The sequence below is a fragment of the Trichomycterus rosablanca genome, chromosome 1 (assembly GCF_030014385.1).
Source record: "Trichomycterus rosablanca isolate fTriRos1 chromosome 1, fTriRos1.hap1, whole genome shotgun sequence".
Classification (NCBI taxonomy): domain Eukaryota; kingdom Metazoa; phylum Chordata; class Actinopteri; order Siluriformes; family Trichomycteridae; genus Trichomycterus; species Trichomycterus rosablanca.
The window spans coordinates 62,290,443-62,316,804 of record NC_085988.1 but is presented as its reverse complement, the minus strand read 5'-3'; the positions used below and the strand labels follow the sequence as shown (position 1 = coordinate 62,316,804).

The 26,362-nt window shown below is 37.4% G+C and overlaps 2 protein-coding genes across 2 annotated transcripts in view; one reads left to right on the top strand and one right to left on the bottom strand.

Annotated features, from left to right (window-relative positions):
- Window positions 1-15,691, top strand: part of stab2 (stabilin 2) — a 99,580-nt gene extending 83,889 nt beyond the window's left edge. The window contains exons 54-68 of the mRNA XM_063007611.1: window positions 83-142; window positions 1,061-1,184; window positions 4,214-4,363; window positions 5,837-5,941; window positions 6,043-6,150; window positions 6,671-6,864; window positions 7,334-7,475; window positions 8,463-8,596; window positions 9,504-9,669; window positions 9,849-9,955; window positions 11,027-11,146; window positions 11,502-11,651; window positions 12,169-12,417; window positions 13,311-13,418; window positions 15,359-15,691. Coding sequence (XP_062863681.1) covers window positions 83-142; window positions 1,061-1,184; window positions 4,214-4,363; window positions 5,837-5,941; window positions 6,043-6,150; window positions 6,671-6,864; window positions 7,334-7,475; window positions 8,463-8,596; window positions 9,504-9,669; window positions 9,849-9,955; window positions 11,027-11,146; window positions 11,502-11,651; window positions 12,169-12,417; window positions 13,311-13,418; window positions 15,359-15,418 — 1,977 coding nt within the window. The 3' untranslated portion in view covers window positions 15,419-15,691. The remainder of the gene's footprint in view (window positions 1-82; window positions 143-1,060; window positions 1,185-4,213; window positions 4,364-5,836; window positions 5,942-6,042; window positions 6,151-6,670; window positions 6,865-7,333; window positions 7,476-8,462; window positions 8,597-9,503; window positions 9,670-9,848; window positions 9,956-11,026; window positions 11,147-11,501; window positions 11,652-12,168; window positions 12,418-13,310; window positions 13,419-15,358) is intronic.
- A 480-nt stretch (window positions 15,692-16,171) lies between these two features.
- On the bottom strand, window positions 16,172-26,362 carry LOC134323606 (histidine ammonia-lyase-like). The gene is made up of 13 exons (XM_063005160.1): window positions 26,237-26,362; window positions 25,983-26,122; window positions 24,484-24,531; window positions 24,253-24,400; window positions 23,034-23,129; window positions 19,118-19,167; window positions 18,955-19,035; window positions 18,237-18,302; window positions 17,823-17,988; window positions 17,606-17,740; window positions 17,351-17,459; window positions 16,425-16,494; window positions 16,172-16,287 (listed from the first exon to the last, which is right to left on the bottom strand). The coding sequence occupies exons 1-13, from the start codon at window positions 26,325-26,327 to the stop codon at window positions 16,234-16,236; spliced, it is 1,254 nt and encodes a 417-aa protein (XP_062861230.1). The 5' UTR covers window positions 26,328-26,362; the 3' UTR covers window positions 16,172-16,233.

Genomic DNA, 26,362 nt, shown 5'->3' with positions numbered 1-26,362 from the left:
GTTCTTAATTATCTTAAAATCAATGAATGGTACATAACTGAAACTGTCAGTATATAGACATTGTTTATTTTTTATGTAACAGATGCCATGCAGACAATGTGGTTTCAAAGTCTTTGACTGCCCTGCAGTGAGTAAACCTAAGGTATGTTGCATTTATGTCTGATTTGAAGACATCCTGTGGATTTTTAATGTTCAGAAATGTGTAATTCACTAACTAAAGTGTATGTTCTCTATCTGAAATACCAATTCCAGAAAAAGTTGATACAGTTGTTACTGGTGCAACACAGGATGTAACCTGACCTTTACTAGCACAGTTGTTGTAGTTATGAAAGTGGAATAACCCTTTTCTATTCTTGATTAATAAAACAGCTGCTTAACAGTCTGGGCTCTCTGCTGGAATATCAAGGAGGGAAAATAATTCACAGACTGACTTGTTGCAATAGTGTGATCATAGTTACAGCACCACATTTAAATTCAGTGAGCTATTTAGAATGTTTTTATACACATGTGGCAATGAAACTGACTGAAACACCTACATTTAATGATTAAGAGGTTTGTCCCAATAATGTTGTCCATATAGTCTAAGTTGAAATATGATTGCAAATCAGGTCCTCTTGTGCTTTTAACTGATTGGGTTGTCCATAGATTTATAATAGGATGTCCAGCAAACTCATGGTTGGGTGTTAACATATAGTGTATGTGGTAGGTGTATAATAGACAATGGCAATCAGTGTAGGTACAAGGTAAGTGTACCAGAATAAAACCCTGACAGCTAATCAAATCACTTATAAGCTGGCAAAGTGCTCGGTTGGTGCATGGTCTTTTACGCTAGCCCACCACCACTGATGCCGTGCCATCATCTGGCCTGGCACCTACACAGACATGACTGGCTATGTATAATGGAGTTGTGGGTTATGGCCAAAGCCCTGCCTTGTGCGCGTTGTTGTGCCCTTGGGCACACCAGGAAAGCAGGTGATGGAAAAAAATACCTTTGAATTGAAGAAAAGCATGTGTTTGAATACAGTAACATTATAACATTAAAACTTGTTTTTTCATACAGACTAAAAAGAAATGCGACCTTCCAAGGACCTTCTTATCCATAAATTCTGGATGTCAGTCTGTGTGCTCCATGGTTGTGTGGAAGCCCAAGTGCTGCCCAGGGTACTATGGCAGGGACTGTCTTGGTAAGCTGCCCATTCATGTATAATATACAGTGGTGCTTGAAAGTTTGTGAACCCTTTAGAATTTTCTATATTTCTGCATAAATATGACCTAAAACATCATCAGATTTTCACACAAGTCCTAAAAGTAGATAAAGAGAACCCAGTTAAACAAATGAGACAAAAATATTGTACTTGGTCATTTATTTATTGAGGAAAATTATCCAATATTACATATTTGTGAGTGGCAAACGTATGTGAACCTCTAGGATTCGCAGTTAATTTGAAGGTGAAATTAGAGTCAGGTGTTTTCAATCAATGGGATGACAATCAGGTGTGAGTGGGCACCCTGTTTTATTTAAAGAACAGGGATCTATCAAAGTCTGCTCTTCACAATACATGTTTGTGGTAGTGTATCATGGCACGAACAAAGGAGATTTCTGAGGACCTCAGAAAAAGAGTTGTTGATGCTCATCAGGCTGGACAAGGTTACAAAACCATCTCTAAAGAGTTTGGACTCCACCAATCCACAGTCAGACAGATTGTGTACAAATACAGGAAATTCAAGACCATTGTTACCCTGCCCAGGAGTGGTCGACCAACAAAGATCACTCCAAGAGCAAGGCGTGTAATAGTCGGCGAGGTCACAAAGGACCACAGGGTAACTTCTAAGCAACTGAAGGCCTCTCTCACATTGGCTAATGTTAATGTTCATGAGTCCACCATCAGGAGAACACTGAACAACAATGGTGTGCATGGCAGGGTTGCAAGAAGAAAGCCACTGCTCTCCAAAAAGAACATTGCTGCTCATCTGCAGTTTGCTACAGATCACGTGGACAAGCCAGAAGGCTATTGGAAGAATGTTTTGTGGACGGATGAGACCAAAATAGAACTTTTTGGTTTAAATGAAAAGTGTTATGTTTGGAGAAAGGAAAACACTGCATTCCAGCATAAGAACCTTATCCCATCTGTGAAACATGGTGGTGGTAGTATCATGGTTTGGGCCTGTTTTGCTGCATCTGGGCCAGGACGGCTTGTCATCATTGATGGAACAATGAATTCTGAATTATATCAGAGAATTCTTAAGGAATATGTCAGGACATCTGTCCATGAACTGAATCTCAAGAGAAGGTGGGTCATGCAGCAAGACAACGACCCTGAGCACACAAGTCGTTCTACAAAGAATGGTTAAAGAAGAATAAAGTTACTGTTTTGGAATGGCCAAGTCAAAGTCCTGACCTTAATAAAATCGAAATGTTGTGGAAGGACCTGAAGCGAGCAGTTAATGTGAGGAAACCCACCAACATCCCAGAGTTGAAGCTGTTCTGTACGGAGGAATGGGCTAAAATTCCTCCAAGCTGGTGTGCAGGACTGATCAACAGTTACCGGAAACGTTTAGTTGCAGTTATTGCTGCAAAGGGGGGTCACACCAGATACTGAAAGCAAAGGTTCACATACTTTTGCCACTCACAAATATGTAATATTGGATCATTTTCCTCAATAAATAAATGACCAAGTACAATGTTTTTGTCTCATTTGTTTAACTGGGTTCTCTTTATCACTTTTAGGACTTGTGTGAAAATCTGATGATGTTTTAGGTCATATTTATGCAGAAATATAGAAAATTCTAAAGGGTTCACAAACTTTTAAGCACCACTGTATAACAAATAGGTCTTTGACCCATCAGACCACAGAATATTTATATATAGTCTTGTGAGTCATGCAGATGTTTTTGGCGAGCCTTGTGTTCCTTTTGGTCAGCTGTTCTTTGTGCCTTGCAGCTCTTTTATGCATGCCATTTTTGCCTGTTATCTTTCTTATTGTAAATTTTTTCTTATCGTAAAACCTTTAATGAAACAGGTGAGACCTGCAGTTTTTCTAGATGTTTGTCTTGGTTCTTTTGTGACCTTCTGAATGATTCGGCAATGTGTTCTGGGGAACATTTCTGTAGGCTCGCCGGCATCTCAGAGCCTTAGCAATGGCGTAGTTACACATCTGTATTTGAATCTTTTTAGAATGTGACATCATGTGCTGCTATTTAAGACATTATAGCTGGATTTACTTTGTTAGACAAATTCTCTTTAAGTGATGTTTAGATTCAACAGATCTGGCAGTAATCATACCTGGATGTGGATGGTGAAACTGAACCCATCTATCAACTGAATTTGGTTAACTGGTTGATTTAGTAGATAAGGGAGCAATTAGTTTTTTTTTTACATAGGGGCCAGGTAGGACTGAACAGCATTTTTCCGTTAATTCATCAACTTCAATTAATGTACTTTTAATTAATTAATTTACAATTAATTGTCATTTTCTGATCTTAAAAGTAAATTGAGGTTTGATGATCTGAAAAATATGTAAAAATAGAAGAAATTTGCACTCAGGTGGCGCTGTGGTAAAACACGCTAGCACACCAGAGCTGACATCTTGAACCAGTGAGACTCGTGAGTTCGAATCTCAGCTCTGCTACCAGCAGGCTGGGCGCCTACACGGACAATGATTGGCTCGTCTGTCGGGTTGGATGCTGGAGGAAATTTCCTCATAACTGATGCAGTTACGACCTCTGCTGGCTGAACGATGGCATCTGCACAGAGACAAGGGATAATAGAGATCAGTGCGTGACTTTCCATGTGCGAGACCGAGCCTCATATGAACTTGTCTCGTGCAGGTGGAAAGATGCAGTCGGCTACTGCACACGTGTCGAAGGGGGCGTATGTTATTCACGGCTCTTCTCAGTCAGTAGAGAGGATATAAAATGAAATTGGGTAATTGGATATGACTAAATTGAGAGAAAAAAATGCAAAAAAGAAGAAATTAGAAAAGGGACAAGTACTTTTTCACAGCACAGTGATTATTCTATTTTTTGCAGTTTTAGGCATATTGAACATGTTCTCTGAGCTGAGCTGCAAGTAATAATCAGGATTAACAGAGGTCTTGGCCTGGCCGCAATAAAGTGCTCAGGATTGGCCACACTGGAATAATAACTTTGGTTATCTTGCTAAGGTCTCTGTATGTATTTTGTTCCTGTACTCTTTCTAAAACCTTCTCTCCAGTCTGTCCTGGAGGATCTGGATCTCCATGCAGTAATCATGGGCAGTGTGATGAGGATAATCTTGGCAATGGTACCTGCACATGTGACACTGGGTTTCATGGAGTGGCCTGTGAACTCTGCACAGAGGGTCGCTTCGGACCAGACTGTAAAGGTGCTTTTTAATATTTTTAAACAAGCAATAAGACCTTTAATATTCTTTTTTTACTAGACATGTACTCATTTAGTAGAAAGGCATTTGTAAGACATCATCATATTTATTTTTACTATAAAATAATTAATCTAGTCAGATCTACACCAGCACTGTCGCCCCATAGCAATAAGGTCCTGGGTTTGATTTCTAGGTGGAGCAATCTGGGTCCTTTCTGTGTGGAGTGTGCATGTTCTCCCTGTGTCTGTCTGGATGTCCTCCCACAGTCCAAATACATGCAGTCAGGTTAATTGGAGATACACAATTGTGTGTGTGGGTTTGCCCTGTGATGGACTGGTGACCTGTCTAGGGTGTTTTTTACTTTTCGCCCTAAGCAGTGGTAAAATAGACAATGTGGCAGTTGTTGGCTTTTTTAACAAGTTAAAGTTGAATTGATATAAGTTTCTGACGGTTTATATTTGTTGTTTTTCATGTGTAGATGTTATGTAGCCTGTGTAGCCTTTCGGTGCTTAGGTGGCGCAGCAGTAAAACACACTAGCACACCAGAGCTGAAATTTCGAGCTTGTCATTTCGAATCTCAGCACTGCTGTTCAGCAGGCTGGGCGGCCAACTTAAACAACGATTGGCACAATTGTACACAAACCTGATCTGCATATGAACTCGCCTCGTGCAAGTGAAAAGATGTCAGAGAGGGCATGTGTATGTCCCGGCTCTCCTCAACCAGGGTGGAGATCAACATCGGTGGAGAGGAATGCAATTGGGTAATTTGATACGCTAGAGTTGGGAGACAAAGTGAAGAAATGCACAAACAAAATAATAAAAACAAATCACCCTTTGGTGTTCAGATCAGCAAACTGTGCTGTAGAAAATAAAGACAATAAAAAAACTGTCACTGCGCGCACTTCTCTAGTAAACATTGGGCTATTGCACTCATTCATATTGGTAACAAATGGAATTAAAAACCTAAATAAATTGCCACCCTGTGTAGGGTAGCCCCTGCCTTGCGTCTGGTGATTCCCGGTGAAACCAAACCCAGTGCAACCCAGACCAGGATAAAAAATAATAAAAATAAATAAAATACTTTAAATGTACATATTACATCCATCCAATGCATTTAATTATTAAACTGATTGTGTGACAAAAAAAAAAATGCTATAGTAAACAACAGCATGATACCTCACACATGCCTAGACTGTGTTCCAATTTGCATGTTGCTGTGTTAAATATTATGTTAAACCAGTACATGAGCAATTTAGATACAGCCACAGTCTCTCTACATTATTGCATGTCAGCAAGTTCAACAAATATACCTTTTATACTGTAAATGATAAAGCAATTTCATCTTTTAGCTTACAGGCTGCCCATTAACTAGACCTGCAATATGTCATCATATTTGTGGACAGCATCTTCAAGTGAATGTTTGAAAGTAACAGTTCATATTGTAAAACTTTTTTTCTTCACATCTTGTCTTCATAGAATGTAACTGCACTGAGCATGGATCGTGTGATGTGGGTCGAGAAGGCACTGGCTCCTGTTTCTGTGATGAGGGCTGGACTGGTGCACATTGTGAGCAAAAATTAGGTATGACATGTAAAAACAATTCTCAAAAGTAAATGTTTTTCGGAATACAGATGCTTCCAGATTCACCCACATGTACTTCGTGTTTTTTTCTAATTGTGTAGCTGATGGTCCTGTGTGCTTGCCTGCTTGTCATGAGAAGGCAGTGTGTACTCCAAACAACACCTGCATATGCAAGCCTTTCTACGAGGGAGATGGAATCTCCTGCACAGGTAAATATTCTACTCTAATGAAAAATAAGCAGGTACTAAAGCTGGTTTACTCTGTCAAAAATACTTGCTGTAAAAACTGTCATTCAATTTTAGTCTCTATTTGTCCCTGTGAACAGACATTTTTTTGCTATCAGTATTTTATTGTGCTGTTTACTGTTGTTGATTGTTGCATTTCTATTCTATTCTTAGTTCTATTAAGATTTTTGTCAAAGAAAGTTTGTTCTTTCCACAAAAAAGGATTACATAAATACATAAATAATTATCTTGGTCAGAAGTTTATGCAAGTCCTTACAGACTAGGGGGACCATACATCCTCTTTTTCCTGGACATTTTCTTGTCACGACCAGGACCTAAACTGCTTGCTTTCATACTTCTCTATAAGTCCTGCCTCTCACATGCTATGACTGGTCAATCATGTTCAAGCCCTGCACACAGCCATTTGTCAAATTGTTTTTATGATGTGTGTATGATCACCAAACCTGTTTGAATTTCTGTAATGCTGACCCCACTTTTTTTCTAGTGACAGACATGTGCAAGTTCTGGAATGGAGGCTGCTCAAAGAATGCTAAATGTTCCCAGAAAGGTGAGAAGGTGAACTGTACCTGTCTGAAAGGCTACACTGGAGATGGCCATGTGTGCTCACAGGTGGACCTCTGTGTTGAAGAGGACAACGGAGGATGCCATGAGCATGCCATCTGCACCCTGACTGGACCTGTAAACAAGCTACTCTTATTTTATCTCTGTAGTATTCTTCATTAATGTAAAGAGCAAAACATTGGTATTGCATATGTATTACTTACACTGTATGGCCAAAAGTATGAAGACACCTGGCCATCAACTAATGTAACATCCTATTCCAAAACGATTGGCATTAGTATGGAGTTGCCTATTCTGTGGTGCCCATTCTGTCAAACAAGCATTTGTAAGCTCAGACATTAATGATGAACAGCCTGGCTCTAAACTGAAGGTGTCTAGTGGGGTTACGGTTAGAGCTCTGTTTAAGCCAGTAGCATGGGTTTGCATGTATTAGCATTGGGTGTGGCTAAAACATCTGAACTCAATAATACTTCTAAGTATAAACATATATTTGACTATATAGTGTACTTCATATCCATACTTTTGTTTGGTCAAATGCAGAAATGGTATATTTAATGTTTTACATTTGTGTGTATTTGAACCCCAGGCTAAAAGGAAATGTGAGTGTAAGACTAACTACATTGGCGATGGACTGGTGTGTGAACTGAAGGTGCTTCCAGTGAACCGCTGTATGGTGGATAATGGCCAGTGTCATCCAGATGCACAGTGCACTGACCTGCACTACCAGGGTCAGTATTGTAGTCTTTCTTTACAGTCAGCTTCAAAATCAATGCCACCTTTTGTTAAGATTGGTAAAAACAGGATGTAAAAATCCTTGTAGTTAATTACCGTGCTCAGTCAAAATGAATATAAGCAAACTTAGAGCTAGAATTGTACTTGAGTAGCGCAGTGGTAAAGTACACTAACCCACTAGTGCTAGGGGATCCAGGGTTTGAATCTTAGCCATGCTATCAGCCGGTCGGGCGTGTGCATTGACATGACTAGTGAATTATCAAGGGGGTGGCCAAAACAGCCTAGCCTTTGGCAGGCTCTCTCAGAGTTAGTCCCAAGCCTGGTTAAAAATAGAAGTGTTGCTTCAAAAAGGGCATCCAGCTTAAAAATTGTGCCACATCTGTTATGTAGTTCAGTTCCGCTAGGCGACCCCTACATATGGGAGCAGATAAAAGAAAATAGATTGTTGTCTATATTCATTCACTTTAGATTTTAATTGTCATTGAATTAAAGCTGTTATTTTGTTTCTATTCATGTTGCCTTACAAATTAAATTTGCTGGATTAAAGAGCCAAAACAGCAAACAAGTAGGTGACACTTAATTTAAATGACATTTAAAGGGTATAAACAGTCTCATAAATATATTATTAATAAATATATCATAAATGAATTTGTTAAATTCATGAAATTGTTAACCTCTGGTATTTTAGACGGATTTTCCTTTGGCTAGTGCTGCAGTTATACTAGAAGCTTGACGTTGCACAAGGGGAAATCTAATTATTATTCAGTTTCTTATTACCCTTATAGCTTTTCTTTATCTCTGTCTATTTACTCAAAAAAAATAAAGATAATGAAGTGCTTTTACAGGATGAAAGGTGAACAGTGTTTTAAACTGAGCTGTAAGCCTGCTCAAATAGGAATGTTTATGGTCTGTATTTTTTATGGCATAGTAGCTTTTGTTTGCATAGTTTGGGTTGTGTTATTTATTTGTTTATTTATTTACAGATAAAACGGTTGGTGTTTTCCACTACCGTTCTCCTTTGGGTTCATACAAACTGAATTACACTCAGGCTCAAGAATCCTGTAAGCAGGAAGGAGGCACCATCGCTACTTATACACAGCTCTCGTATGCACAGCAGGTATGTATAAACTCAAGTGAACACACTGATGGCTAAACATGATGAGCCTTTTGCGCCAGTTTTAAATACAATTTGACTAAATACTGTAAGGACTTACAAGAGACTACATTATATCTAAATTAGTAACAACAATACTGGTTGTAAACTAAGTGGTGGTGGGGGCACATCCATTGATGCTTGTAAGCTACTGTCTCGCTTTTATACTGCATATAAAAACTAAACGCACATTTATAAATAAAAGTATTGGTTTGTATTCTTATCAAATAAATTCTATATAGTTTATGGTGCCATAATCAGGGTTGCCAGATTAGCATTAAAAAAGTACAAAGGCGAAATTAGTGTTGAAACCATGTCATTTTCTTAAATAATAAAATCATTACAATCTAATCATGAATTAATAATCTAATTGTGCCATGATTCTATCTGGCATTTAGATTATTTTAAATCAGTACAGTCAACCAGCCACAACATATAAGGACTGAAATCCATGAGAATCCCTTTAATTTGGATTTTTTTACATAACATTTAGATTTATAGATTTATAATTAACCTGAGAATCAAATGACATGTCAGTCCTGCTCACATTTACCTGCCGTGACATGCATCTCTATTTCAGATTGTCCTTTTATATTATTTACTCTATTTTTCTGTTTCAATTCATTTCTTAAATCTAGAGCTTTTTGGCAGCCATTGAATGGCTAGTTATTACTATTTTACAGCAGTTTTAAAGCCTGTCTCTAAATTAGTAGGCTGTACCACATGTGGTGTGTGTGATTTAGCTACAGTATCAGTGCACTGGTTGAAAGTTTTATAAAGTTTGCTTGTTTTAATTCTGGTCTCATAAAAATGTGATGCAACATTTTACTTTTTGTATTGATGTATGTGACCCTCACTGTGTGTTCTGCAGGCAGGATATAGCATGTGTTCTGCAGGTTGGTTAGCACAGAAACTGGTAGCCTATCCTATGAGCTACTCCCGTCCTACCTGTGGTTTTGGCCATGTGGGCATTGTGGACTATGGCACTCAAACAAATTTGAGTAAGACCTGGGATACGTTCTGCTACAGAGTAAAAGGTATGAGAATGCTATTCACTGTAATATCTATTCCTCGAAAATGTCTCTGTTTACTGAAATGTCTACTATTCATATGTATTTTGAACTAGTTTGAGCCATTTTGGAAAGCAGACAGCGGTGTTACAACACCTGTCTACCTGTCATCTCAATATGTGTGACTGTGTTTGTGTGTGTTTTAGATGTGAATTGTGAGTGTAAGATCGGCTATATTGGTGATGGGTTCATGTGCACTGGAAACATCTTGCAAGTTCTTACCGCTAAGCCTAACTTTTCCAACTTTCTATCAGTAAGTACAATAGCTTTTTTGAAAATATTGCAACATACCTTCTAGACTTCACGTTTTTCTACTTCTAATGAAATATGTAACAAAGGTAACTCTTATTAAACAAATGTTGTTAGTTTTTTTTTTACTGTGCTGCATTGTTATCTGGTTGTAAGCAATAATTGTTTTGCAATTAACGTGTGAAGGTTCCATATGTTAGAATTAGCAGTGGCACCTTTGTTTACAATGAATTTCTTACCAACCAGGCATTGTAGGAGAGTGAAATAACAGACACATCCATAGATTAGAGACATTGTATGTGTGTATATTTATACACATATATTACATTAAAAAAACATTATGTAAAAAGTTGAATGTGGATTTGTTTAGTCAACAAATGGCTTTTATATTAGGACAACAATTACCATTATTAGAAATATGTGGGTAGGACCGCTCAGGTGGTGCAGCAGTAAAATACTCTAGCACACCAGAGCTGGGATTTTGAATACATCGTATCCAATCTCAGCTCTGCCACCCGGCTGGGCTGGATGGCTATATGTTTGGCTGTTGTTCATCCAGGTAAGAAGCCAGATAGGGACCTCATAACTGATGCAATTATACAAGGCTGATCGGCATGAGAACTTGCCTCGTGCAGGTGAAAAGATGCAGTCGGCTACTGCACACGTGTCAGTTTGTTGTCCTCAATTAGGGCGGGGGTCAGCACCAGTAGAGAGGAAGCATAATGCAATTGGGTAAAAATTGGATGCGCTAATAATCGGGAGAAAAAGGCATTAAAAAATTAAATTAAAAAATAATAAAAAATAAAGAAATATGTGGGTAGATCTTAAACATGCTGTCTATGCAAGATGGCAGATGAATATTTAAGAAATAAAAGAAAACTAATAGCTGGTTACATAAAAAGTGTGCAAGCTGTGATATCTGACAAAGGGAGTGTTACTAGGTAGTAAAATAGTAGCGTTTCCAAATCCAATTAATGAATAATCAATCCAAAGATGACTTTTCGTGCAGTTTGTAGAATACTCTAACCTGAGTGCAGTATCCTGCTTTTCATTTAACATTGTTTTCCTTCTGCAGCAAATCCTGAACTACTCCAGAACTTCAGCAAAAGGAGAAGAGTTTTTAAAGCGCCTCAGCAACATAACTAACCAGGCCACTATGTTTGTACCTGATAACAACGGGCTCTATGAGAATGAGGTAACGATTCTTCATTGGTACCACATATACACAATGACTGGGTTTGAAATGTACTGCAACCTCACCAGTATGTTTTGCAACTGTTTTTATGTTCGTATGCAGTAAGAAATGCAGTATATGAGAATTATTGGTTTGTGTATTATACGGAAATCTGAAACTTTAATTTTACTTGAAAGTTTTAGCTTTATCACTTGTTAAAATACTAAGCAGTAACCTTAACACTAGAACATTTTTATACAGTATTTTGAGATATATAAGCTTTAATATTATAAACATTTCATTAGAAAGAGTCCTGCGGTATACAACAAAAAAAAAACAACAACAAAAAAATTATCTCTCCCTATCTGCCAAACAGACACTATCCTACAGGGATTTGGAGCACCACATGTTGGATGGTAGAGCTCTGGTGCTACAGGATCTTATCAACGTCAGTCACATCCGGTCTTATCTGGGACAGACACTGATTGTAAAAGGTGTCCCCAGTCTACAAAGCCCTCAAACACTCGTAAGTCTACATGACTTAAATTGCATTAAGTCTGCTGGATACTTGGATTGACCCTCAAGAATGTTTAGCCAATTCAATTTTTATTGTTTTCTTATATATTTACATATACCAACCTGTATATATACAGTTTCAAAAATACTGTGAAAAACTTTAAGACAATGGCTGCACCTCTATTCTATGATTAGCATGATGAATTAATGTTCTAACAATAAACAGTTCAATATGAATAGTTCTGGTCATGATAGTTATGTCGTTGTGCTACAACACTGCCATGTACACTAAGTCAAGATGTCAAAGATAAGTCAAAAGATTTTATTAAGCAAAGCTTGTCTTGTTGACATAAAACTTGATGTGTTGATGGGATGTAATGAAGTTAACTGTTCACTTAATACACATCACTTCTTTCTATTTTTATTCACATTTTACAGACTGTTTCAACTTTTTTGGAATTGGGCTACTATGATCTAATTAACAGTATGACTACCTAGCTAATTTCAAATATGATTTCCCTCATCAGATCTCCTCTGGATATGTGAATGATCGTTATATCATTGAACCAGATATTCTAGCATCCAACGGGATCATCCATGTGCTGCAGGGGCCACTAAAAGCACCACCTCCTTCACTGCAGTCCTTCCCTCAAGCACATAGGGCTGGGATGGGGATTGGGGTTCTGTTGCTGATAGCTCTCATTGTTGCTGGTGCATTTGTAGTGTATCACTTCTACAAGCAGCAAACCAAGCCATTTCAGTTTCATTATTTTAAGGTAAGTACAGAATCAAGTAAAAGTTGCCAACACATTTAATGTTATTGATTTATACATTTTTGACTCATAAAATGTGGTCCAATATTTAGGTCAAGACACACACACATATACATACATACAGCATTTAAACCCCACATCACTAGTGCTTTTTTGGAACATGTGACTGATCTGTGTAACACATTATTTTATTTTTATTAAAAATGATTTTAAACTCTTTACACTGTAAATATTTATAATTTATTAGCTGTCATGAAGGACAAAAAAAAACACCCTGGAACACATGACACATTCCAAGTTCCAGATTTAAGCTGAATATTAGATTAAATTTAGTAGAAAAGTACATACATTTTCCAAAATGAATTGAAGTTCTTGAACCGGTATTATAACTATGTATTCGGAAAAGGGCTACATGGTCCCATGTATAGAGAAGCAGTAATCTGTTTTTTTAATTACATTTCTAAATCATAATTAAACTGACCACAAAAAATTGCATTGTTTTCACTGACCAACATGATTGTTTTCTTGTAAATATGAACAAATTTGATGCTTCCAACACACTCACAATGAAGCTGAGAAAGGGGCAAAAATTTTTAAGTTTATAGATTATTCAAATTATATTTTTAAACATTTCACAATAGGTAGGTGAATTAGTAACAGATGAGGATTCCATGATTGGGAAGTAAAGGAGGATCCACCAAAGAAGCAACCTTTGGGTCAAGCAAAAATGGGCTTTTTGTCTGCATAATGCCCCAAATATTCTGAAAAAGCTAGTTAAACTAATGGGTAGATATCAGTGACTAAATTGGGGAGGAAACGTCTTGAACAATAAAGAATTAATCCAAATGTATTGTATGTTGTATGTTTTATATACTTAAATGTCTATTTGCTTTCAGGAGGATGAGAAGGAAGATGAGAGCACACCTGAATCCACTCCATATGTGAATAACCCCATGTATGAGTCTACATCTGCCCCCAGTGCTCCAGCGCTTCCAGTAGAAGATGTACCTGTAAGTTTTCTGTTTCTTGAAGTTAAATCACTATGCTAATAAAGAAAAATTGCCTTTTTATAACATTTTGCTCTTCGTTCACTGCAAGGCTTGAACTTTGCTGCTTAGCCCAGCGTTTAAGCCTTTCACATGTTACACAGCAAAACTGCTTTCTGCTGGCTGTGCCACTGAGCACCAAGCTTGAATTAATGAAAACTACTGAATGACTATTGACAGTGAATTCAGATGCAGTTTTGCATTTAATGTATTCTAGTATTCTAGTTTATGCAAAAAATCTATGGCAATGGTCAGCATTTAGAGACATGAGAAGAAAAAACAACAAATAAATAAAGTGGGTTCATGAAACTTTATGGTTTCCTTAATCAAAATGTGAATTAAATCACATTAAAGAGCTACAAAACCACAACAAGCAATTCCAGGATTAGAAAAATGATTAACTAAAATACACTTAGTCATTATGCAGTACTGTTTTTTTTCCTCATAATGCCATGGGTCTTATTAAAGTGGAATAGAACAATTCAAGGTTTTGTAAAAACAAGCATCAAAAAGCTAAATGTGTGTAGTGCATGACGCTCAAGGTAGTGCTGCAGCAAAGTAAGCGGCACTATCTCACTCTATAGGAAACGATGGCATGGCCAGCACAAAAGTGGTTTAGCCACACTTCATGTGAATGCTGCATTAGACAGCACACTAGAAAGGCACTTATTAGAAATCAAAGACGGCTCCTCAGCCAGGTAACATAATCACAACTGTAAAACCTGGTGGTGGTAGCATTATGTCATCATGCCAGAGAGCTTTAACTGAGAAGGAGGTTGTCAGCAAGACAATGACAATCTGTGACAAGAACTCAAAATTGCTGTACACCAGCCCCGGTTCTGGACTGCTTTGCTTGGGGGGGCAGTAAAACCTAATGAGGGGGCATGTTGATAGTCATGTTTTTAAAGCCAGAAATATATTCAAGGCTTGATTTGTGCATGAATGATGACAGCCAAGCTATTGATACTGGCTTAAAGTGATGTATGAGGTAAAGAAATAAAAATGCATGTTTTCGAACTTAAACTTAAAACCCAATGATTAAAAAATACATGTTGATTATGTAAATGGAGAAAAAAGATTATCTAATTGTATTTCATTTTAATACGCCCCCTTAATTAAATTGCCATTACTAATAGAACAACTCTATTTCTTGAAAGGCTTTAATACAAATTTAAGTCAAAGCTGACAAATGTACCTACACACAGACTGAGAATAATCAAACGTGGAAATAGGAATGAGTGAGAATATTTATATTATTGGGAAATTAAAATATAAAGAAAACAAAAGAATACTAATTCTGTAAAAAAAAAGTGTTTACCAGTATACCTGCCTCTCGCTCACACTAACAGAACATATACTGCCGAACTGAACTGTTTGGGGCAGTCTGCCGATTTTTATGACTCAAAGAGCCAATCAGGAATAAGCAAGGAAATATCTTCACACTGTAAAACAAAATGCATTTTTGTGATTGGTTCAGAGATAATTTTAAAAATAGCCGTTGCTTGCATTGTGCTTGGGGGGGCAAAGACACAATTTGGGGGGGCAAAGACACAATTTGGGGGGGCAATGCCCCCCTCAGCCCCCCCTAGCGCCGGCCCTGCTGTACACCAATACTCTCTTTGTAATATGTCTTAATTCAAAGAATTTTTGTACAAAGGAATGGGGTTGTATTGCTTAATTAAACGATCTAATTAACTAAGACAAAAAAACACTGCCTGTACTGGCTGCCAAGGTTATTTAACCACATGCTGACCAATGAATAATGCTTATATATAACAATGAACACTTCATTCAGTTTTATTCATTATGCATTTTATTCATTATAATAATTCTTTATTTATCATTACAATATTCTTGTTTATTATAAAGTACTGAGACTAACTAATACTTTGTTTTAGAAGGAAGACAAGCATCAGGTGGTTGAAGGAGCCCCCTATGACCTTCTCCAGGATAGCTGAATCAATCTCAGACTTTCTGTGAAGCTCTTTGGAGTTTGATCTGCTATACAGCTTTGAAAAGACACTCAGCTGCAGCAGTACATTGAAGATGGTAAACAGATATCAGACTGAATGGTGACAGCATGAAGCTGAATTTGAATGAACTGACTGAGGACCCACTATGCTGGATGTCGCATAAGTGATAAAATGTGCATTTGTGGTGGATGGTTTACTTCTTGGTTTGTTCTTGTTTTCCTTTAATGTGACAGAATTTGAATTCTTGTGTAATGACTATGAACAAAAATAAAGAAATGAAAATATTTTATGGGTTTAATGGATCATTCATAAAGACAGAAATACAGGATAAGGTCAGAAGTATGTCAAAAAGGTGGAAATCAGATGGCGCTAAATCCAGACAATAAGCTCTTTCTCAGTCTCTCAGACATGACCAATTACTCCTCCTCCCACCCTCACTGTTTCCAAGCAAAATATAAAAGTGCGGAAACTTTTACGGATCCCTCGTACTATTCATCATAGTCAAATTGCAAGCTCATGAGTACAGACCTTTAACAAATGCATGTGAGTAGTTATGTTCCAGGTATAGTACCTATAGATAAGGGATAAGGAAGACTCAGTGGGTGTAAGAAAACATATACAGTAAGTCTAAAATTAGGAGAAATGAAGACATTTGAAGTTCCATCATTCACATCACAGTGCATCATACTTTGGTTTAAGCAGAACTACTTAACTGCCAATGACTTATAATAACTTTGATTTTTATTAGTGCAAGAAATGAAGTAATAGAAGTGTCAATTTTAGTCAGGAACAGTGAGTTATTACTGATGCTTCTGCTTGTACTGCTCCATGTAGGGTAGCACTGCCTCCCACACCTACACACAGACATTATCACTCAACAAACACACTGCAAGTAGCTCATTATATTAGTAGAAAATTAAATTACAATACTGTATACTGTATTGATTTAGTAGTGGCAGTCAGTAAATCAGGGAGAAATGTGTATACTCACTTTTTCCTCTAGTAGGAGCTTGTGTGCTGCTTCAATATCAGAGCTCATAACACGGTCTTTATCCCATGGTCTAATAAGAAATGCAAGAATTTAACAGTTGTTTTTAAATCTTGGCAATACAGGTTCAGCTTTTCTTTTAATTAAACTTTTTTTCCTCTAATTCTCCCCTAATTTAGTCGTATCCAATTACCCTGATTGCGTTACATTTCACCTCTACCGATACAACCCTCCACTGCTGACTGAGGAGCTTCGCAACTGGCCCACGGCCCCTCCGACACATGTGCAGTACCGACTGCATCTCTTCACCTGCATGAGGCGAGTTCATGTGCGAATCAGCCCTGTGCACGGAGAGCCACACCCTGATCAGCATTATTCCTCTACTCTGTGTAGGCAGCAGAGGTCGTAATTGCACCAGCACACCAGAGCTGGGAGGAGCCGGCTTGCCCACCCTGTGAACAACAGCCAATCTTTTTTCATGTAGCCACCCAGCCCAGCCAGATGGCAGAGCTGAGATTTGATACGATGTATTTGAAAACTCTGGTGCGTGTTTTACCGCTGTGCCACCTGAGCGGCTCGATTTAACTTTTTAATCATTTGTAAATTGAAGATAGGGCAGTTGTAGCCTAGCGGATAATGTACTAGTAATCGAAAGGTTTCTGGTTCAAGCCCTACTACTGCTAGGTTGCCACTGTTGGACCCTTGAGCAAGGCCCTTAACCCTCAATTGCTTAGACACTATACTGTCACAATACTGTATGCCACTTAGGATAAAAGCATCTGCTAAATGCCAAAAATGTAAATGTAAGATACTAATTGTTGCAGTTTGGCAAGTGAAATTTCTAAAATAAAGGATAAAAGAATATTAGAAGAAGATTAGAATATTAACCATGTCCAAAGTTAAAAGTGAATTGTTAGAAATTTGGCCACCTGACTTTGGAGCGCACCAGCTCATGAACCTTCTCCAGTGGTGCTGTGGTCTTTAATGGCCGGTGAAATTCCAGAGCCTGACAGGCAGCAAGTAGCTCTATTGCAAGAACTGTGTGTGGAGGCAAAAAAGTTAAATGTCAAATGAGAGAAAGACAATTAATGTTAAATAAATGTACATGACCAAAATTGTAAACATAAATTGACATGAAATATCCAATTTTTTAACATTTTTATTTGCCAAAACTGGGACCATACCTAGTTCTACATGTTTGACCACTTTCAGGACTTTCCTGGCTGCCCATCCCCCCATAGATACATGGTCTTCAGTGGCTGCACTGGTGGACAAGGAGTCCACCGAGGATGGGTGGCACAGCACCTTATTCTCAGAGACTACAGGGTAAAAAATAGGTATTAATCATGAGCACTAAAATTTAAACAGGTATAGGCTTTAAAAACAGTAAAATGTTGTCACCAAGGGCAGCAGCAGTGCAGTGAACCACCATGAATCCTGTGTTCAAACCTCCATCCTTTACCAGGAAAGCAGGAAGTTTGCTAAGTGAGGGGTTACACAGCCTCTCAATGCGCCGCTCACTGATACTTGCCAGCTCATGCACTCCTATGGCGAGGAAGTCCAAAGCCTACAGGAGAAAGAGGATTTGGCTTTAACTTAACATAATTAAAAGATATAATTACTCTACTGGCTAGACACAATCAGGAATGGATAAAAGCAGTCATTTAAGCTTCAACATATTCAACAAAGTACAGGGAAATTGGAGTATCCAGAGCAAACCCATACAGGGTATGCAAGCAATAATCACCAGAGGCAAGATTAGACGCTCTACAGTAACCACTCTAGAATATACCTCAATGATTATTCATCCAGTACCTTAGCCGGATATTCTCCATGGAAGTTCCCGCCTGAAATAGTAATTCCTCGATCTGCAAATACCAGCTGTTGGAAAAGAAGTTAAGTGATAGAACGACCAAAAAAGGGTGCGTCATTATTGGATATATCTGCTTCTATACTTTTTTTTTAAATGACCCAACTATTGTTTTAAGTACATATGCATGTGCAGTCTCTTTTGTATTTAGGGCATTCAGCCAGGAAGTTTTATAGTGATGGGAGTCTGACAGTCTTCATCTAGTATAAGGTCTTGCCCTCATATTTGTTGTTGATGAGACAGTCTAAAATGGCCTTTTCTACATCTAGAGTACAACAACAAACTTTGTTTGTCTTTAGGGTGGTGTTTTTTGGTGCAGGAGCTTCTTTCTTGCATGGCAGCCTCTAAGCCTATGACAGTGTACATCATGATTTTGGATGATGACACCTGTGATCTTGCTGCTTCTAATTTAAATTAACTTAAATCAGACATCTTGATATACTCTTATCATTTGAGATTTTTGTTAGACTTTGATAAAGAGACCACTGTTTCATGCACTTGGTACTTAAGAACAATCATCAGAACATAAGATCTTGGGACCTTAAAATGATTCTGGACAAAAATCTATTACCTTCTGTACAGGGAAGATCATACATATGTTTCTTACAAAATGATAAATAGATTGTATAACTATGTAAGAAACAATTATGTAAATAAGGATACAGGATTATCAGTAGCACTGTTTAGCTCAGTGTTGAGAATGTTTTTCACAAAAGCAATGGTGTCATTGGCCACCCCGTGTACCTACAGAGGGGCAAAAACACATTTTAAACAGATGTAGAATGTGTTTAATAAAAATGATCTTTGCAAATAATTAAGTGGTTACCTGAGGGCAACAGCGCAGGGTATAGGCATCCTGAACACCATCATATGACTCTGAAACATGAATGTGATATAATAACTATTTACTTAAACCATCAGTTATAAAAGCTGATGTCAGGTATTTTCACTTTGTTGTTTTCATGTTACCTGACGTGATGTTATCACAGTAAACATAATGGTACTGAATTTAATACCTTACTGTTTGGGCCAATCACAACAGCATATTGAATCTGTCCTAACAGATGATGTAGCCTTTTAGAATGAGCATTGTCTCAAAGCAGGTTTACATAAAATCCAAGTCCAAAACCCTTCTAATGTGAGCCTAGGGCAACAATGGCAAGGACAATCTTCTAAAATAAGAGGAACCAGACTCAAAAGGGACCCATACTTTTTGAAAGGCCTAGAGGATAGTTTAAATTATGTAATTAATATTATATTACTATAAACGTACTGACGACATACTAAATAGGATTGTAAAATCTAAGTCTAGTGTTGTCAGCAGTACATAATCATTTTATACTCATGATAAATAAACATTTGCAGCTGAGACTAAAGTTGACGTTCAGGCAAAACTGGAAAAAAAGTAAACTACAAAAAAAACCTAAATCATCAAAAAAGAAGATTTTTTGTAATTAGTGTTATAAATTTGTAAATTAAAAATTAAATAAATAAATTATTTATTATTTATAAATTATATAAATTATTTTTAAAAATCCAGTGTGTATAACAGTCAGTTCATTTTAAAAAACATAAGGCTGAGGTGTGATTTATTATTAAATATGCTTTGGGGGAGGGGGGGCAAAACATGTCTTAATGTGGCACACCTACACCTAGCCAACCCATAAGTACTGTATGTCTTTGTGTCTTTGCAGTAAGTTTTGGGGAGGGACTTTTTTTTTTGCTTAGAACTTCCCACACATCAGGGCCGGAGTGGGCCCCTTTTTCAGCCCGGGAGTTTCATGCCCAAACCCGGCCCACTTTTTCCATGGAGGAGGAATTTGAATAAATGAAACAGCAGCTAGCTCTTACAATGCCTTTTTATTGGGTATAAGTTCAGGTATATGTTGGTAAGTTAACAGAAAACACTTCACTTAAACATGTTTAATTCAAATTTAAATCCGATAAAGATTTAAAAGGTAAAAAAAATGTAATAAAGATGAGAACGTATTTACATTTGTACAGGAGCAATAAGTTGAAATAAAAATAATTTGAAATTAAAATTGCATTTGTCTTCCCAACAGAGGTGCTCTATTAAAGCAATAAGCCACGAGAGGCCGTGCGTTACTGTGATTTCAGCACGGGGATGACGTGCCTAAAACTTCTTTCCCCGTGCTAAAATCATAACAGTAATGCACGGTCTCGAGTGGCTTATTGCTTTTATAAAACGGCGGTCAACATAAAATATAATAAATACAACAATGTTTAATTCATAAATGTATTTATTGTGTATAAACGTACAATAAAGCATTCTTCCGCGACGCAAAATAGTTCGATTAACAGTGTTGCTAGGCAACATGAGGGCGAAAATAACATTAATTTTCTCTATTCAGTGGCGTATTAATATGGAATGATGTGAGGTGGTCATAGGTGTGCGTTTATCGGGGATTTTACAACGGCTTAGAACGCGGCTCAGCCAATCAGATTTTAGGACCGGAACTATTTAGTGGGCTACATAAAAAGCATCAAAAGCCTCCTAAGAAGTGCACTGGTTTCTGCAACTTTATTAATAACGGTGTCATTGTCTATCGACATGACTTATCTGCTGCTCTGATGCTCTTTTTTTTTTTTTTTTTAAACAATTTAGCCTATATTATGATGGTGTAAAATTTATAGTGATTTAGGCTATTTGTCTCCATTTGTTAAAATAAATGAGGCTATCGTGCTGACATCTTTCTGAATGTCTGAACAATTTAACATATATCAGGTATATTCTCTACGTTATATTTTACATTACAAATAACTATCTTAGTTTTAACTCTGCTCTACCTGTCCCTTCAGTAGTCATGGCCTCCTCGGGATCATCAGTACAGTAGCGTCGGAACAAAAACATTCCATTAATGAGTTAGGCTATTTAATATATTACACTTCAAATTATGTTCATTATTTTCAGCTTGAAACTGGATATTTGTGATTAATGGTGTGAATTGGGTTCTACAAAATAAACTACGCTAAGTTGACGTTGCAATTGTTGCGCAATAGCCTTACAGTGACAATACAAAATTATTTCGATATCTCTCTCTACCGGCTGCAACTGGGGTCTGTCCTCTGGAAAACAGGTCTGTTCATTTGGCACATTTGGCAGCATCTTCTTCCAACGCCTTTCTTTTTTTTTACCTGGCCTTTTCGGCCCCCCCTAGCCTCTTTCTGCCCTCCATCACCACCGACTGATGGTTTGCGCTATTCTGTTGCTATATTTACTTTTACCGGCGCTCCAGAAAAGACGCCTCATGGGCCCAACCAACTTAAACATTTGGGAGGGGAGAATTGCCTCAGATGGTAGAACCCATCTAATCTACAGCGATGTAGGGGCTGCGCTGTCAGATGAATGGAGAATGAATGCAAAAAGATTAGATAAGTGACAGATAAGTGTCAAAATCATTTTTCCCATCCAACCGGCCCAAACTCGAGATGACATGAGTCTGCCCATCGGGAATCCTCCCGAATCTCCCGATTAGCCACTCCGGGCGTGCCACACACACACTGTTTTATGGACACATTTAAGAGTAGCGATATAAAAAGAAAACTTTGCCAAAACTTGTCAAACTTTGCCCTATTGCTATAATAAAAAAATGTTGGCAGTAGTGTAGCATTAAAGAAAGCTTTAGTAGCTATTTCTAAAAATTTGCTAAAACAAATCCAAATTCCCCTATTACTTTGACTTAGCCTTAGACCTTTTAACTTAGAGTGCTAAGACTTTTTTTAAACAAATCATGCGTTTTGCAAGTGTTACTCAGTGGATCATTTACATTTACATTTTCAGCATTTAGCAGACGCCTTTATCCAAAGCGACTTACATTACAGTTACAGTATACAGTCTGAGCAACTGAGGGTTAAGGGCCTTGCTCAAGTGCCCAACAGCAGCAACCTAGCAGTGGTGGGGCTTGAACCAGCAACCTTTGGATTACTAGTCCTGTGCCTTAACCACTAGGCTACGGCTTGCCCTACAATCAGTGGGATCAGTGGAAACATGAGAAAATATTAGCAGTGTAATATGCCCTTAATTTGCATAATAAATAGGGCTCCTTTAATGTTTTTCAACTTTAGTCAATAACTTGGAAAGACATGCACATGCCTAAGTGCGTATTACAACTTTTGCCTCACATTCTGTATATTAACATTTTTCTTACTTACCTATTGAAGTTACTACATTTACATTTACAGCATTTAGCAGACACTTTTATCCAAAGCGACTTACACAATGAGCTGAACACAACGAGCAATTGAGGGTTAAGGGCCTTGCTCAGGGACTTGGTGGTGGCGGGGCTTGAACCGGCAACCTTCTGTTTACTAGTCCAGTACCTTAACCACTGAGCTATCACTGGCTATCAAAGTTACTACTTTAAATAATAAACAATTTATTAAACAGTTTATTAAACAATAAACCCCCTTGAGCTATCGTAAATGATCATTAACTTATGATGAACTTCTTTATTTAGTGTTTAAGGATTTATTGCAATAAACCTGAGGTGTAGCCCAAACATAAAAGACAAAACAAAGTGATAAAAAACAAATGCTGACAGAGGTCACAATTTCTATGATTTGATAAAACAGGTTGAATTACCAAAGTAAATTGAATTTTTTTTTTTAATCTGGTTTCTTTTTTGGGTTAAGACAACATGCATTACTTGTTGGGTTTTAGACTTTATCAGCAGATAACCAAAGAACAAAAATGTAAAATGTTGATTGTTGATATTTTGTACCTGTGATTTGGGAGTGGAAGACATCAGAATGGAGAAGGGAGCGGAATCTTTGGGCAACCAAAATCTGACCTGAGTGAGGCCTTACTGCGTGGACATCTGATACAGAACAAAACACAGTGGTGTAAGTGAAGAATAACAGATCAAAAGATTTGTCCCAACAGACCTACAAATATTTAAGCACTAATGTGCACCAACAATAGTAGTCCTTCACTGTTTTCTTTACATTACAGTGAGAGAGAAACAAGGGTTCAATCACGTTTGTTTAAAATACTTTCTTTGCATATACAGTAGACCCTTGAGTTACGAACCGTTTACCATACGAACATTTTGGGTTACGAGCGATCTTTTTCAACTTAACATTCGAACAAATTTCGGTTTACGAACCGAAATTCACGAAACACTCTGACCATCTCTCTCTCTATATATACACAGTGAGTGAACATTCGGACACCAGACGGTGTTTTTTTCGGTGTTTTCTTTATATTTTGTAAAATTCTGTATTAAAATGGCCAAAAAAAAGCTACAGAGAAGGCGTTGTTGTGTTGTATAATTACTCCTGCCAGTAGGTGTCACTGTGTATCAGACAGAGGGGACAGTGAGTGAGAGAGAAGAAGGAACTTGGCTGAGTAAAGTATTCTTTCTTTCGTGTAATTACACCTACAAAATACAACACTATTGAAATAAAGTAGGAAATAATAGAGAAATATGAGAGTTATTGTTGTTTCTGGTAGATACATTTTCTAAAAAAAGAAGGAAATGTATTATGGTGTATGGTACAGCACACGTATTGTACTGAAATGTGATGTGTGTTGTTTTATGTACAGTACTACTGTGTATTGTTGTTTATTATTGTTTAGTACAGTAATGTCTATTCTATAATTTAAGATTAAAGGGAAAATATACTTGTATTTATAACAAAAAAGACCGTTTAAGACATTAGAGAGGTTAGGTAAGGGGGTGGTTTGGGAGGTCTGGCACGGATTAATTCTATTTACATTATTTCTTATGGAAAAAATCGGTTTAACTAACAAACATTTTGACTTAAGAGCAGCCCTTCGGAACCAATTAAATTCGTAAGTCAAGGGCCTACTGTACTGTACTTTACATATGCACAGACAATTATAAATACTGTACTTATAAGTATGAACAAAAAAGTATGTATGTACCAGCATAAACAAAATGTAGTCAAACACATAATAATAGATGGTGAAAGTCTTACCAACGTCAAAGGCTTTGTTTGTTCCTTTCAACACCTCCAAAGTAAGGGCGGCGATGACATCAGCCTGTGGGGCGATAGCTTCAGCTCTTACAAGGGCCTCAGCACCCAGTGATGATATCAACTGTGTCCCATTAATTAAAGATAGACCCTAAAACATAGTATCATGTAGTCACACCAACTTAATTAAATATGTATTAATATTTACAAGCAAAGCAAGGATTATTTGAGTACCTCTTTGGGTTTTAGTGAAATAGAAGTCAGACCATGGCCCTCTAGTACCTTAAATAGAAATGATAAACATAAAAATGTGACTATTGAAAATAAGCTAGAAACTTGTAATCATTTATGTTGGTGATTGGATGATACTTATTACATAATATAACAATAAATGATAATACTAATTACAATAATAACAGTTATAATAGTAATAATAATCATAAAAATAATGATAATTATTATTATTGTTATTAAATTAACATAACATATATAATATCACAATAATAATAAAATAATTATTATAATAAAATTTGTTATCATTATTGTTATTATTATTACTATTACATTAATATAAAAAAATATATAATAATTATTATAATAATAACAATAACAACAATAATATTTTATTATTATTGTTATTATTAGGACAAAAATAATTGTTCCTATCATGTAGTCACAGAATAAGAGAAACAATTACAACGACAAGACTGCTATGACATACATGTCCCTTACAAATTTACAAATGTATTGAGACACACCTCACACTTCATTCGGTCTTACTGCCAAAGGTGTTAAAAATCAAACACCTAGCCATGCAGTCTGTCTTTATAAACATTTGTGAAAGAATGGCTCATTCTAAAGAGCTCACTGAATATTATCGTGAAAATGTATTGCCATTTAGATATTACCGTTGCCACAGATTTCTTCCCTCCTACGATCAACTGTGAGTGGTATCATTGAAAAGTGGAAGTGTTTAGAAACCATAGCAGCTCAGCCATCAAGTGGCAGTCACGAACACTCTACAGACTCAATAACTGTAAAGTTACAAACCTCTTCTTAAATTAAAATCAGGACAAAAACTGTACGCCAGGAGCTTCATGTCATGGGTTTCCATGGCCGAGCAGATGTATGCAAGCCTTATATCACCAAGCACAATGCCTAGTGTCTGATAGAGTGACGTAAAGCATGCTGCCAGTGGACTCTGGATCAGTGGAAACAAGTTGTATGGAGTGGTGAATTACACTTCTCTTGGTTAGGAGAATACTAGCTTCAGCATACCAAGCCAGTTTAGACAATTGTAGGCTTCCAACTTTGTGAGAACACTTTGGGGAATGCCCTTTTTTGTTCCAGGATGACTGTGTCCAGGGCACAAAGCAAGGTGGGTGAGTTTATTTTGTAGGAACTTGACTGGCCCGCACAGAGCCCTGACCTTGACCCCATCAAACACCTTTGGGATGAACTAGAATGGAAATTGTGAGCAAACATCAGTGTCTGACCTGACAATTGCATCTCTAGGTGAATAGGCACTCAATCATAAATCTTGTAGAAGGCTTTCCCAGAAAAGTGGAAGCTGTTATAGCTACCGACACACTGGTAGGGGGACCAACTCCATTTAAATGCCTATGAATTAACAATGAGATACCACAAAAGTTCCTGTAGGTGTCCCAACACTTTTGATTTTATAATGTATGTAAACATTAAAAACAGGCTGTCTAAAATGATAGCAAACTTACAGTTTTGGCATCAGCCCAACCAGTCTCTGGTGACCACATGCGACCTTCTCCCATCAGCCCTAAAGCTAGATGAGCTAGGGGTGCCAGGTCTCCACTTGCCCCCACTGTACCTTGCTCAGGGACCCAGGAGAGACAAGACGCTACAGAAACATGCAAACGTGTGTATTTAGTGGACCTGTAATTCTAATTATGTGATGCGTCATACTCAAACCAACAAATAAAATAAAAATAAAGGGTGGATTCTGAGAATATACCATTAAAAGCTGCTATCATTTTCCCAAGATTCTCCAAGGAAATGCCACTATAACCTTTGGCTAGAATGTTTATCCTGAGAGCAAGAAGCATCCGGGTCCTCTCTGGACTTAGGGGGGGTCCAACCC

Coding starts and splice junctions, on each gene's coding strand:
- LOC134323606 (XM_063005160.1), bottom strand. CDS start 26,327: ATGCTTCTTGCTCTCAGGATAAACATTCTAGCCAAAGGTTATAGTGGC. Junction 26,123..26,236: donor AATGATAGCAGCTTTTAATG/GTATATTCTCAG, acceptor ATGTTTCTGTAG/CGTCTTGTCTCTCCTGGGTC. Junction 18,303..18,954: donor ACAGTGCTACTGATAATCCT/GTATCCTTATTT, acceptor CTTTTCCAACAG/CTGGTATTTGCAGATCGAGG.